The 14,614-nt window shown below is 38.7% G+C and overlaps 1 protein-coding gene across 1 annotated transcript; it reads right to left on the bottom strand.

The window, feature by feature from the left end:
• On the bottom strand, positions 1 to 14,264 carry dsg2.1 (desmoglein 2, tandem duplicate 1). Its single transcript, XM_017456232.3, has 14 exons — positions 13,999 to 14,264; positions 9,983 to 10,111; positions 9,660 to 9,821; positions 9,418 to 9,559; positions 9,114 to 9,274; positions 8,765 to 8,899; positions 8,418 to 8,603; positions 7,841 to 8,235; positions 7,513 to 7,655; positions 5,230 to 5,451; positions 4,734 to 4,967; positions 4,305 to 4,432; positions 3,434 to 3,727; positions 1 to 2,527 (listed from the first exon to the last, which is right to left on the bottom strand). Exons 1-14 carry the CDS (start codon positions 14,053 to 14,055, stop codon positions 1,484 to 1,486), a joined length of 3,432 nt encoding a protein of 1,143 aa, XP_017311721.1. The 5' UTR covers positions 14,056 to 14,264; the 3' UTR covers positions 1 to 1,483.
• Between the last annotated feature and the right edge of the window lie 350 nt (positions 14,265 to 14,614).

The raw sequence follows: 14,614 nt of genomic DNA, 5'->3' as shown, positions 1-14,614 counted from the left end.
TTGTTTGTTTGTTTGTCATTTTATTGTATTAAAATCTACAATAAATGAGAAGTTAAATCCAAGCGGTTCCAGTTTAACACCCACAGATCAAAGATAAAGCTTTCTCTTTGATAGTAAATGGCAGTTTACTATGAAGCACATTCATTTCGCTGATGCAAGTGTTGAAAATCTATACATTAAAAAAAATTAACACAATAAAGTAGTCCCATTTTTGAGTTAAAGCTCCCCTTAAAATATTTAACAGCAACTACTATTTGACCTCAAGAGAACATTACATTTCAGTGTTCCCACATTAATCCAGTACCCAATATCGCTTGATACAAATGGACACCCGTTAGCTAGAAGGAGTTATAATTGGACATTAATTCATAACTGAAAAAGGAAGCTACAAAACTACCAGCATGTTGGTACCAGCATAACAGCATGTTATGGTTTAAAAAATCTCTTTACATTCTGATATTTTAAAGGAAATGACATCAAACTAACATTATAAAAGGTTAGAAGAGCTAAATTGTTAACATGATTGTCTTAAGAAGACATCAAATGTAAGGTCACAGTGTCCTGTTTCTTTCTGTAATAAATGCAACAGGATATTGTGAATATTTAGTTGTATAAAAGCAGATATAGTACAGTTAAGCCCTTGTGTTTATAGTTTGTGAACACATGCCTCATGTGTTAATGTAAAACATGCAACTGGTTTTTAAATCAGTGTCCAAAGACCCTGTGTCTAAAGCACCTTAGGGACTTATTTATATCAGTGATTTATTTATATTATGTGATTTTAACATCACAATACTGAACATTTAACTAGCTTAAGTACAAGTGGTTTCCTCAAAATTGTGACCAAACATATAACTCTTTTGCAGTGCAGTTACAATTCTTTTTTTGAAAACACTCCAAACCTAGTACACATTTTTTATACCTCTATGAGAAACTTGTTACTTTCTAAATTAACCCTACACTGATCAACAGTCTTTTGCTATTTTTGTTTTCCATTTTGATTAGTTTCTCTTTTAACTGCTCCCAATATAATGGAGGGTCAGTCTGCTGTTCTTAAAGCTTGGAATTCAAGTTTGTTTATTTTTTTGTTTGTTTGTTTCTTAAATTTTGAGTTTTCTTTAGGAAATATGCTCTGACAATACAGAATGATAAACTTTTTTTTTTTTTTTTTTTTTTTTTTTACAGATTGAAACACTGAATTTGCATAGTTGACATAATGTGTAACCTTTAAGTTGTGTTATGTGATATGACTTTTCATTACACAGGAACCCTAAAATCAACGTTAAATGTAACAAAAAAAGAAAACACAATGACCAAATACACAGATAAATTTAGAAATAATCACAAGACGTGTACAGTTTTTGCACTAATGAATATAAGAGCCTTTGAGTATCAAAATGCTTGTATTTTATGCTTTAAAGCATTGAGGACGTTACCTCAGACTACTGGTGTTGTGTTCAGTGTTAGGAAAATGTATCCATCATTACAGGTTGGTTTTCACAACCTTCTTCTCTTGGACAACAACCTTCTGTGAGCTGGGATGTCCATGTACACTGCTTGTGTTCAATCCAATAGTCCCATTCTGGGACATGGCAGTGGATATTACCCCACCCTGTACAGATCCATAAGAGATTCCTGAAGTCCCTCCCTGCCTCTCAACTAAATGTAGCATACTCTGAGACGCTCCGGACACAGGAACATTTCTGTGGAGGGATCCATGAATTGCAGACCCTCCTTGCCCTTCCACTAGCATTATGCCTTGAGATCCAGACATGGCCCCTGTCTGCAGTGTTCCTTGGAGGACCTGGCCACCTTGTGCACCTGAATCAACCAGGAAGAGCTGCGATCCAGACAAATGAGCGGACTGGAGCATGCCTGTGTTCAGTGCCGTAGTGGATCCTCCATGAGTTTCCAACAACAGCACTCTGTCGCCACCAATCGTACCTTGTGCTTGCCCAGCACCCTGGACCAGGACTCTTTCATTCATTGGAGCTCCGTTCAGCACATACATCCCCTGGGTCAGTCCCATGCTGGGCCTCTCGGCCAACAGCACAGTGTTAGAGACCTGCGGTTCCACCATGTAGTACATTGGCTGCTGCTGCACCCTCAGGGTCTGGGTGGGCACATCGATCAGAGTCTGGACTGGCCTCATGTCAGACACTACATGGGTGTTTGTAACTACCACATTCTCCTCCGAGTGCATGGTAGAGGGTGCTGCAACGACAGCCGTGTTGACAGCGTTGGCAATGTTGGTGTGCGTGGAAATTGATTCATGATGCTCATGATGTGAGTGATCCATGATAGGTTTTGGAGGAGGAGGAGGGGTGGGAGCAGCCATTGTGAACTTTGTGCCTCCACATATCTCAGCTAGAGTAGTGAACTTTGGCCCCAAGTCATTAAGGAAATCCAGTCTGTCATCAGATCCCAAGTCACTGCAGCAGCCTACAGAACCAGCAGGCGAGCCCTGACCCTCAAACCCAAATAACCGCAAATTGTCTTCAGCTGTGGTACATAAGTGCTGACTTTTCTGCAAGATACAAATAGGCATGTTAAAGCAGTCAAGTTCATATGCCATCTTACAATAATTTAAGGCACTTGACATGCTTTACTGCATATAAAATGATGGTTTTGCAGCACCAATCCTAACATACTAAATGGGACTTTATAGAATTTATATAGTAGATTGTAGACACTAACACATTAGAGTTGTGACTGATAGGCCAAAATTATTGTATAGATGGAAAGATTACACACAATAAGTGACACCCATACTACTAAATGTAGATGATAATATTATTGGTACCCCTGAAGAATATTTAAAATTAAATACAAAAATTTAACAAAAATTAATACCACCATAAATATATAATAATTGTAATTTGCCTTTTTATTTAAAAAAAAAGAAAAAAAAAAGCCAAATTCTCCTAGGACATTATGCAGTTTTCTAAGGAAATTGGCTGGTAGGTTGTTCCAGGCATCCTGGAGAACTTGCTACAGTTCTTCTCTGCTTTACATGTAAAATTCCACTAATGCATTTTTTATATATATATATATATGGTAACACTTTATACCAAGGGGAACATTTTTGGTATTATACTTCTCACTACACATGCACAACAGTCATTATTGTTATAATCTCTAAATGACTATGTTCCAATATTCTCAATCAGTCTGGACCTCTGTGTGTTATCCATTCCAGAATAGAAAATGATTTGTGAAACATCATTTACGAAACTGCAATTGTTTTTCTCAACTAATGAAAATAAAACCATACATAACAGTCTCAGACTTTTCTAAAAACTACTAAAAGCAGGCAAATTTATGTAGTGCTGTGCCCCTGCAGCTCTGGGGTTAGTTCCCATACTTTGGGTGATGTCAAATTCCAGTCTTTATTTTTGTGTGTGTGTTTACTTTCTAATATGTCTCCACTTACATTTGAGTAGTAATGATTCAAGAAGTCTTCGTTAAGAGCCATTCCACTGTCATACGTGGAATACTCATCCCTCATCATCCCAAGGTGTCCTCCACTCATCCCCTGATCCATAGAAGTCATTTCCATCTGATTATAGAGGTGACCTCCTCCGTTCATGGTGGACATCATGTAACCAGCACCAGCACCTCCTGCAGCTCCAAAAGCAGAACCTGCCATGGTGCCCCCAAAGCCACCTTTTGAGTTCATGTTCATCATTCCAGGACCATCAATGTCACTCATGAGTAAGGGCACATCCTGTCAAAGATAGAAGTAATTTGATTTAAATAGCAGATGTTAGTTACTTCAATATTTTGTATCACAGCTGAATTTTAACGACTGAATTAATCATAGCATTTCCAAACTATGATTATTGGTAACAATTTATTTTGATATGGTCAACAAACCATCTATAGACTGTCAAGATATTGTCAGGTGGCTGTCATAAAAAAGCTCCTCAACTAATACTAAACAATGTCAACAGTTTAGGGATCCTGATGTTTAATAGATAACCTATTTTTGCTTTCACTTTTATTGGATAGTACAGTTTACAGCTTGTGATGTTTAGTAGATCAGCTATAGACTATCAACTCATCTTGTCCTATCACAGTTTCAAATTCAGATCATGTGAACTTGTGTTTCACTTTATGACATGTTGAAAGGTAACCAAACATCATTTGGTTCATTGTTGAGATTCAGGGTGCTGAGATAGGCTGGTTCAAGGCAGACTATAGATGGCTTGTAGAGTTTCTTCATTGGACTATACATATAAAGTGTTACTGGAATAACTAAATGAGGCTGAAAATTGAATGAGCGGTTGAGTTATCTCTCTTACCCGGTCTTCTCCTTGCCCTTCTGTATGGTAGGAAATCAGATGCTCTTTAGTGTCATAAGGCATCTCAGTGAAGGCTCCGCTCATGCCGGCTGCTCCACACTGACATAGCAGCAGTAGGAGTGGAATAACTGTAAAGACAGGTGGATTTATCACTCTCTGCTAAAATATAGTGACCATCTACATAGTTCTTTGTCCTACAGGGTGCATCAGTTGTTAATGCAGGCTTCTGTTACAGTCATTTCTTTTTTTGTAGCACTGCAAGGAGGCCAAACACCTACTGGTTACCACAGTCATAATAAATCAATACTGCTTTGAAGCCATTTTGGTCCGGGAGAATGCATCATTATAGTCTTTACATGCTTGGTGTAACTCTCTAATTTAAAAACAGTCCAGTCAACACAGATGGAACAGAGATGAAAGTATGCTTACGTAATAGCATGAGGAGTCCCAGTAAAAGCAAACCAATTCCGGCACCGCCAAGTTTCGAGCTCTTCTTTTGACCCAGAATGGAGCCACATGTTGCTGATTTATCACATGTGCATACATCCACCTTCAACACTTGCCGGTCTGGACATGACAATCCCTGTTGGTCGCGAACTTCCAGAATCACCTGATGAGGGCCTGGCCACAGTGTGTCTTGGGGCTTCAACATGGCTGATGTAGCTACAATAACATGACATCATGTAAGGAGCAAATAATGAGATACTGTCCACATTCATTTTCCTTAATAGATCAGTTTACTTTTGCATTAATATATGTTGCAATAACAAACAAGATCCTAATGTGACAACCTACTTTTGCTATGCGTTTTACCTAAACCCAAATCTCTGTAAGAAAAAAATCACCATCTTAGGGTTTTACAGTAATTTTACTATGAAATATGACCCTTTGCCCTGAATGTCGGCAGATTACTAAAAATATATACCGTTTAAATGCTCCACACTCCATTTTCCATCTGTCCCTTCAGGGATGACGAGGAATGTGAAGGGACCTGCATTTGGAAAAGCATCTTTGTCCTGTGCAGTGACATACAAAACTTCCTGAGTGGTGCATATCGTCTGTGTTTCATTGATCAGAGTAGGGCAGTGGTCATTAAAGTCCTCCACCTGGATGGCGACAGTGCCCGTGGCCGTCTTAGAGGGCATATCTACAATGACAGATGGAAAGTATTACATTTTGAATAGCACATTTTGATGCCCTTTTATAATGCAGGTGTTTTTTTTTTAAAGGATATATTGAAAAATAGATTTAAGAGATCAAAAAAACTGAAAAACAATGTTAACAAAGGTGTAAAGGAGATAATTTACTATTATTATTGTGTGATCTATCGTATTACATGCTATCATAAGTCGTTTTATGGCTCCACCTGTTGGACAAGTGGTGCCATAATCCCTAGAATAAACTTTTACTACTATTTGCAAAAGCAATGCACATATGCTATACTAGTGATTATATAACCGCCCCTGCCTGGTCTTCCAGAAATCTACTTATGCTATGTGGAGAGGCCAAATGTGTTAATAGTTTATCAAACTTGCTTTCTTTCTACACTAATAGAAGAAGAAACACTTTTATGTATCTAGTTATCATTATTTGCTATTTCTTTTGTCAAATAAATAAATTGCTCCTGATATAATACATGGCACTTTAATTGCCTCCCATCAGCTTTTGTAATGCACTTAAGGTACATTCACACACAGAGCGACTCGCAGAGACCGGAGGCGTTCATTTTCAACGAGAGCTGGCGACATGAGTGACGGCGACAATTGGCGACCAGATGTGGGCGTGTCCAGCAACTTAGAAAGTTGAGGAAAGTTTAACTTCATGCAAATTTGGAACGACTTGTTGAGGTTACTAACAATGGGAGTGAAGACAATAGAGTGCATGGCAGCCGTGGCCACCCCCTGCTCATTAGCAGAAGCAGTGCCATTATGACAGTAGCCAATTAGCTTAGCTTAGGATTTAAAGCAAAATAAGTAAATAAAATAAATGAAAAATAATGAAACACTCACTTTTTGTTGCAATCGAGCAAAATTCCAGTGTAGCTCCTATCTTGGGTGAAGTATCTGGTTTGTCGCTGCTTCGGCACCCGGGAATGAGCAGCACCAAGCCGGACACTTCACCCAGGAAGCTTCCCGATCACCATCAAACATATAGTGAATGACACACCGATGGTGATGCTCACTTACTGAGAAAGGAGCTACACCAGGATTTTGCTTAATTGCAACAAAAAGGAAGTGTGTTTAATTATTATTATTTTGCTTTAAACACGCTAAGGCTATAAGCTAAGCTAATTGACGCTTGCGCTTTTGCCGCTGAGAGATGGCCGCAATGGCAAAGAGCACACACTGCTTCTCCTTCATCTCGTAGGATATGATGTGTGTGTTTATATATACACTGGTGAATTTTATATAAGATCGCTCTCCCTCCACAATGTTTTATTTTAGCAGCAACAAAACTGGTTTGTTGTGAAAAGTGGAACGCTAGTTGCGCCACCTATGTTGCTATGGCAGCCAGTGGTAGGAAACCCAAACCTTTCTAAAATCTATAAGTAAATTTTGGAGTGATACATACTGAACAGGTTAAATATACGCACATACAGTTAGGTAAAAAACCCGAGACCACATTGAAAATCTGGGACTTATTTATTTAAAACTAGAAATTCTAAAACAAAAAGGAAAAGTGTAATGTTTTGACTATTCAAAGATTCTGCACTGTTTCTAGGTCCCTATTTAAATGCAAGCAAATAAGTGATATTGGCCATATTCGCTGCTTTGTACAAAAGTGACATTTTCCTCATGCCTAATCTCTTCTATTGAAGCACCTGTTCAGACGACACTGGATTTGTATTGGATCTAAAGCGGATTGTAAGATTTGGCACAAACTTGTGGAGTCCATGCCGGCTTGAGTGCACACTGTCATTAAAATACTAAGAAATTCAAGTAAATATTTCCAAGATTCTACTTTTCACTCAGGTGGTTGCTGATAATATCACTTGTAATGAAAACCTTTGTATTAAATTGAAAAATAATGCCAAACAGAAGCATTTTCACTAGTACTCTCAGACATTTGGACCCTGTGTTCTTTATCTTGTAATACTGGCTAATATTCAGTCTTTCTAAAAGAAGTAAAATATCTACTGTTCATGTTGAGCAGATTGAAGATACACTATAAGAGTTTATAAGAAAATTATTAGTTAAGAGTTAGGAACCTTGACTAATACAGAGGATTTCTGCCATGTAAGTCCCATTGACCAGGTATGTAGACTCTCGATCTGGGATTTTGTTCAATTTGATTTCACCGGTTTTCTCATCAATGTATAGCCAGTTGTCTCGGTCAGACCCTTTAACATATCTGAGAGAGGAAAACCAGAAGTAAAGTTCACATACAGACATTTTAAATGCAGATATTCCCAGACTGATACTGCCATTAATTAAGCCTATCATGTTCTGTGGTGTTACCTATTTGTATGTCAGAATAGCTCAAAAAAGATTTGTTAATTAAATATGTAGGGGAAAAAAATAATAACGGGGACTCACTTGACTCTCTCAGCAGGCCGTCCTGTATCTGAATCAGTAGCAGTGTACGTTGTAAGGACTTTTGTTATATCAACCATCTTGCCATTTTCAGAAATTGGAATTGCCTTCACCTTGGGAATGAAGGCCGGGCCTTCAGGCTGATTCTTTACATTAACATGCATATTGTAGACTTTACCAAGACTTCCTCCTGCCCCACTGCCAATCATTCCCCATGATCCTCCACCACCTCCACCTCCACCTCCACCTCCTCCTCCTCCACCTCCACCTCCTCCTCCTCCTCCTCCTGACACCACCACTCCTGTTATCCCTGAAGACCCAGATCCATCATAGTATGGAGCCACATTGTTCACAGTGATGCCCAGATTCATGTCTTTTACTTCCTCATAATCTACACTCTGAAAGTAAAGTTAAAATATAAAATATTGGTTACTTCTTCTGCACAGTACAAGCACTCATACTAAGGCAAAGTAACATTTATAAATGGCATATTTGTCCTAATTTATAGCAATATAAGTGACCAGTGACAAATGACCCAATGACCAATACAGGAAAATTGGGGAAATAAAACATTGACAACCTTGACAAGCATCAGGACTCCTTCATTGGTCTTTGGATCAGTGACAATCTTGAAATGCCCACCACCATTGCCTGACACAATGCTGTACTCAGCCTGCCAGTTGTCAGTGTTTTGCAGGTCCAGATCAGTGGCTTTAAATCTCATCACCTCCACGTTTTCAGTGTTCTCCTCAACACTGGCTTCAAACTGTACACAGAAGGAGAAACAAATAGGTATAACTGTCTCACTGGCCCATCTATAGTGATATATTTCTGTGTCTTGCATATTACATATTCTAGAGAAGCACTGTCTAATTTCACAACACTGGAACAAGTAGGAACACAGGGATTAAACAGGTGGTGCCTTACAGATTCATGCTCCAGTATTGGGACGTTATCGTTGACGTCCAGGATCTGGACATTGAATGTTGCCATCCCTGTTTTGCAACCTTGACCCCCATTGAGGTCTGAGGCTCTTACAGTAAGTACATATTGGTCAACTGCCTGTAGAGAGAGAAGTATGATAATGAGACGTTCATCTTATGGTGTATGTAATAATAAAGATAAACTGTCTGGTGTTTTATATTGTGTTTACTGTGCTAAAATTCATAAGGAATAAGATAGAGATATTTAAAACAAAAAATACTAGCAATTTATTTCAATGTATTTATCGTAACAGGTTTGTTATGGCTTTCTGTACAAATTTCTAGTGCCTCACCTCTCGGTCCAAGTTTTCATTGTTAACAATCACTTCTCCATTCTGATTGATTGTAAACATATTTCCTGGAGGATTCTGATCAACAATCTCATAGAGGATCTGAGAGTTGACGTTCCCGGGTTCATCAGCATCGGTCGCTGTTATTTTCATTACGGTCGTACCTAAACATTTCATTAGCAATGTTAACACTGGTATCTATCAACATCCTTCTCATCTCATCAACCCCTTGTGTATTTCAGACCTACTAATGTGCTGATTTTAAATTGTTGGAAAAATAAATCATCTGTTAGTGTTGCAGACTTGCCTACAGCGCTGAGCTCACTGACAGATCCTGTGGAGATGGGCAAGAAGATGGGCGCATTGTCATTCTGATCTTTCACCTTTATTCTCAGCTGAATATCATTCTCTGCCACTGTGCCGTCAGGGAATGTAGCAACTCCAGAGAGCTGTGAAGCCCATCATCATCAGAAAGGTAACATCATTATCATTACTGCCATCAACATCCGGTTTACAGTTTATATCAGTGCTCAGTGGTTCTTAACTTACATTGTACTGGGCAATGGTCTCTCGGTCTAGGATCCCAGTTATTCGAACATTGCCAGTGGAAGGCTCCACAACGAACAAGTGATAGGGTGGCTGGTCTGCACCGATGCCCTTTAAGGAATATCTTATTGGGCCCCTACTTGCATCTTCCTTGTCTGAACGAATCTAAAAGAAACAGAATCATAACAAAATGATTGTCAATGAGTAAATAAAGATTAAGTCTGTAATAAAGTAGCAAAATGTGATTTCTTTTTCAAATGTCTAAGAGTAGAAAACTAAAATGAATGAATTAATTAATTTAAATTAATTAATGAAAGCATTCTCACCCTAGCAATAGAGTTCTGTTTACTGTAGTCTACATTCTCCTCCAAAATTTGTGGAGGGACGATCCATTCTCTCCTGTGCCTTTGGAGGGATACAGAATGGTCTGCTTTGGCTTCAGTGTCAAACACACACTAGGGGAAAAGACAGAGGCATTCACAATGTAGTTAATTTTTTAATTATAACAGATTTGTATGGTTGCCTAAAGCCTTTATTTATAGTGAAGTTAGTGTCAGTCTTCTCTGTTCATACTGTAGCAAGATTGTTTTTCTTACACCAGTATAATGTCAGCTGCTATAAAGGCTGTGGCCTGTTACTTATATTGTGCTGAAAATGTAGATTTTGTTTAAAGCGCATGAACCAACATTACGCGTTTTGGTTGCCACGACACAGACGGCATAAAATGGCTGACAAATCCAGAACCGCCACAGTCCTGTGTAAACAAGCGGCTGCTTGCCTGGATATTTGTCTATTACAACACTGTGTTCATCTCATCCAAATGTCTCTCACAGAAAATACCACCCAGCACACGAACAAGCCAGACTAGTGCTTAGAGCCCTATTCACAAACTGCTAAACCTGATGAAACACCAGCACAACACAAAAATCAGCACGCATAGTATGATACGTGTTAACATTCCACATTTTAGCTGATATACTGACATTAAAAAGCCATGGTTGTTGTATTTCCAAAGCAAGGCAGTTACAGAAGATTCTAAGGTTTTAATGTGAATATATAGCTTGTATAGCTTGTGGTCTGAGACTACATTGAAATATATATTATACATACTGGAAATAAACGGAAAGTTTCAGAATTTTGAATAAAAGAGAAATGTGCAGCATCTTGACTATTCAAGATGTTGCACAATTTCTAGGTCACTATTTCAGTTTAAGTTTGTGATATTGACCATGTTAACTTTTTGTACAAAAGGTCAGATTATCATGAGTCTAATCCCTTCCACTGAAGCATGTGTTCAGACAACACTGTGATGGTGTCATGGTAGCACAGATAAGGGCGCTGAACTACAATACCCATCAGCCTCTGCGTGTCACCTGATTATGGATTGCACACACCTGGACTCTGCACATTACCACAACACGTATATAACACACTTACAGCACAATTCTTTGTCAACAGTTTTGTAAGCTTCGTTTTCGCTAATCATGGTTTATGAATGCAGTGCCAAACTTTTCGTTTACGTTTGCCAATCCGGCACAAATCTCTTGTGTGGGCGGGGCTTTACAGTGATTTACTCTCATTGGCTAGTGATATTTGGATCGAAAGCTCCCTCATCAGGAAGTAGAGTCTTCAGTGTCATGAATTTTGGAGAGCGTTATGGATGCGGTTCTCTGTATAGTAATAGTGTTTGTACTATGTAGTGGAAATCACTTACTTACTTACTTATTTAGTCAGTATATTACTGTCTGACAATGAGTGGAGGTGCACTCCTAAACGCACCTCCACACACACACACACACACACACACACACACACACACACACACACACACACACAGACGCACACAAACTTTATACTCGGAATGCAAGCATTAGTTTAAATTCACTGATATGGTGGCAGGACAGAAAGATTTATTAAAAGCATGAACATTTAAATAATTATTAGTGACATTAGGCTACATGTTGCTGACAGGACACGGGCTGAATGGCGATGCACAGAGGCCCATTCGGAGGTAGTTTGCAATGTGTTAGCGTCGTTAACAAATAACTGGCTATCGCTAACATTACATGGAGCATAACGTTAGCTGGTTTCACGGCGACAAATGCCAGCTGCCTCAAACAAACATAATATAGGACTGTCTTTCAGGTGCTTCACCAAATTCCATGTGTTTCCTCGCTTTGTTTGAAATGAACGATAGAATTGGTTGCACACCGGAAACCGATATTAGTTGTCCTCTCTGTTCCTCTCAACGAGTTGGGGCAGAGCTAAACTTGTTAAGCTAAGCTAATCTTCTATAGTTTTTCCGTGTGCTTGTAGGCGTTCTTCTTCTTCACCACCACTTGTGGACCGACTAAAACAATTGTGCGTATTTGCTGCCCCCATCAGGTCCGGAAGAATTGCAACCTCGGTACCTCCATTAGACCCGGTTTGAACGCTAGTGCAGAAAAACAAGTACCATCACGTTTTAAGAATGTTGGTACCGACTTGGTACCGAAGTATCGGTTCTCGTGACATTCCTAATTGTCATCATCATCATCACCATCCTCCTTAGCTGGACACTCGATCTGTCAATCCAAATCTCACTTGCTCTGTTAAGGCCGCCCACATATTCTGGCAGCGCATTCATAAATTCATAAATATTCATAAAAGATTGGCAAAAACAAAGCTTAGAAAAAGAATGCAGTTTATTTGAAGACCGTGTTTAATTTTTGCCATTGAGTTCACTGTTTTCATTTTCATTGTATATTTTTCTTAATTTCTTGAAAATATCAATTCAGTACTTTTGGCACAAATTTAATCTCATATCTCTGCTGTCTGGCAGTTGGATTTGATCAACAATGGATCATAAGGTTTTGCAAAAACTTGTGGAGTATCCCCACTGAAATAAAAAATAACAGAAACCCTTATAGAATCTGTAATGGTTTTAATAGTTATAATGGGAATTCTATTGGTTTTACTGGAAACTGTAATGGTCCCTGTTGGTCTCTACTGGTAATTTATTGCCTTCTATTGGAGGTATGTTTTGTCTAATGGATACCATTTAGGGCCAGTAGAACACCTTTGACATTGGATAATGGTTTTAATGGTTAACAACTGATGGTTTGTTATGGTATTTGTAGTGGAAACCATTCGAACTTCTGTGATGTTTTCTACTGTTTTTTTTCCAGCAGGGCTGTCTGTAACTACAAAGAATGACATGTCGTGATCCAACAGCTTGTGAGCACACTGGAAAAACCACTTGAACTGGGTCAATAGTAGGAAACAAAGCAATTCTAGTGAATTTAATAAACAGGCTGCAGCCAATTTACCTTTTGGCAATAGGATGACGGGAATGTTACGAATAGTGATAATTTTTGCTCTTTTCAGTAAGCCACTGTACTTGGCTCAGCTCACTAAAAAGCACCGACACTTTCGTCTTCCTAATGCTTAATTGCCAACATTTTTACTTCCGCAAAATTAGTCAGTGTTATTGGTTTTTGCATATCACTAGTGAATCTCATTGTGATTATAAAAATAGTATTATACTTTGCATTGCATTTGTTATGTTAAATACATGTAAAATAGCAAAGTGCCACATATTTGCATTGATTACTAATAGACCTAAGGCAATCGTTCCTGCATTAATTTTATGGTGCTGCTGTCCCTGCTGGAAAAAAAAAACCCCAATAGAAATCCTCATAGAGTTTGTAATTGTTTTAATGGTTATAATGGGAATTGTATTGGTTTTAATGGAAACTGTAATGGTCCCTGTGGGTCTCCATTGGTAAATTGTTGATTTATATTGATGGCATGTTATGTCTAGTGGTAATGGTTTGGATATATTATTATTAGTATTTGTAGTGGAAACCATTAGAATTTCTGAGGTTTCTAAACTCAGCTTCCATAAGACACTGAAAAAAAAGATTCCTGTCCTATTCTCATATTTACTTACTCATTATGATACACTACATATTATAACAATGTAACAGAAATGCGCATTAAACACGTCTTCTTGCTAAAACTGGCTCTACATGATACAATTCACTTTTCAATTACACTTTTACCTTATGCTATTAATAATATTGACTCATATTCAGCGAGTTCATCACTTGACCTAATCGTCCTGTCCTAATTAAAAAACAACATGCGAGTCGACTCCCGACGTTCAAAGAGCCGACTCGTCTCGATCGACAAATCACTAGTTAAATGTTGAAACGTAAAAACAATCAGATGATGGTTGTTTTAACACAAACAATGCAGTACTGGAAACTTTTCTAGACTTGTCTAGGCTACATATGCAGACACGACATTGTTAAATAAATAAATAAATAAATAAATAAAACTAATGTGGAGAAAAACTTACCCATATAACGAAAGAAAACAGGAAGAGAAGTGGCAGTGAACGCCATAACCGGGCCATTTCCGGAGCGTGAGCAGGCGTCAAATTCAGCGCTCTGTGTAGAAAGCGCTGTTGTATGTAGTATATCTGGATGGCTGAATGTGTCCACAACAGATACTGTGCGACGAATACAAGAGATAGAATGAAGTCTGTACGTTCAAAACCACCACACACCCTCACCTTTAGAGGAATTTAGAGGAGGATCCAACGCAGAGAGAGGAAGGTGTGGGACTGACTCTCTCTCTCTCTCTCTCTTGTTTTGTGTGTGTGTGTGTGTGTGTGTGTGTGTGTGTGTGTGTGTGTGTGAGCGAGAGGGTGCGTATCCAAGTTACAATTCACAAACATGCCAGCCTACTTAGCATTAAACCCATTTTACCCGACAATAACAATCCTTTGTAACAAAGGATTTCAACCATTTCATGGTTGTGGTCACAATGGCAATGACAGACTGAGAAGTTCGGCCCAGACTTCTCCATCCTCAACCAGAGATTCAAGTTCCTCTTCGGGGATCCCCAGACGTTCCCAAGCCAACTGTGAGATATAATCTATGAGATATGATTATGTTCACTGGTAAAAACCC

The sequence above is a fragment of the Ictalurus punctatus genome, chromosome 25, assembly GCF_001660625.3.
Source record: "Ictalurus punctatus breed USDA103 chromosome 25, Coco_2.0, whole genome shotgun sequence".
Lineage (NCBI taxonomy): Eukaryota > Metazoa > Chordata > Actinopteri > Siluriformes > Ictaluridae > Ictalurus > Ictalurus punctatus.
This window is presented reverse-complemented; position numbering and strand designations above follow the sequence as displayed.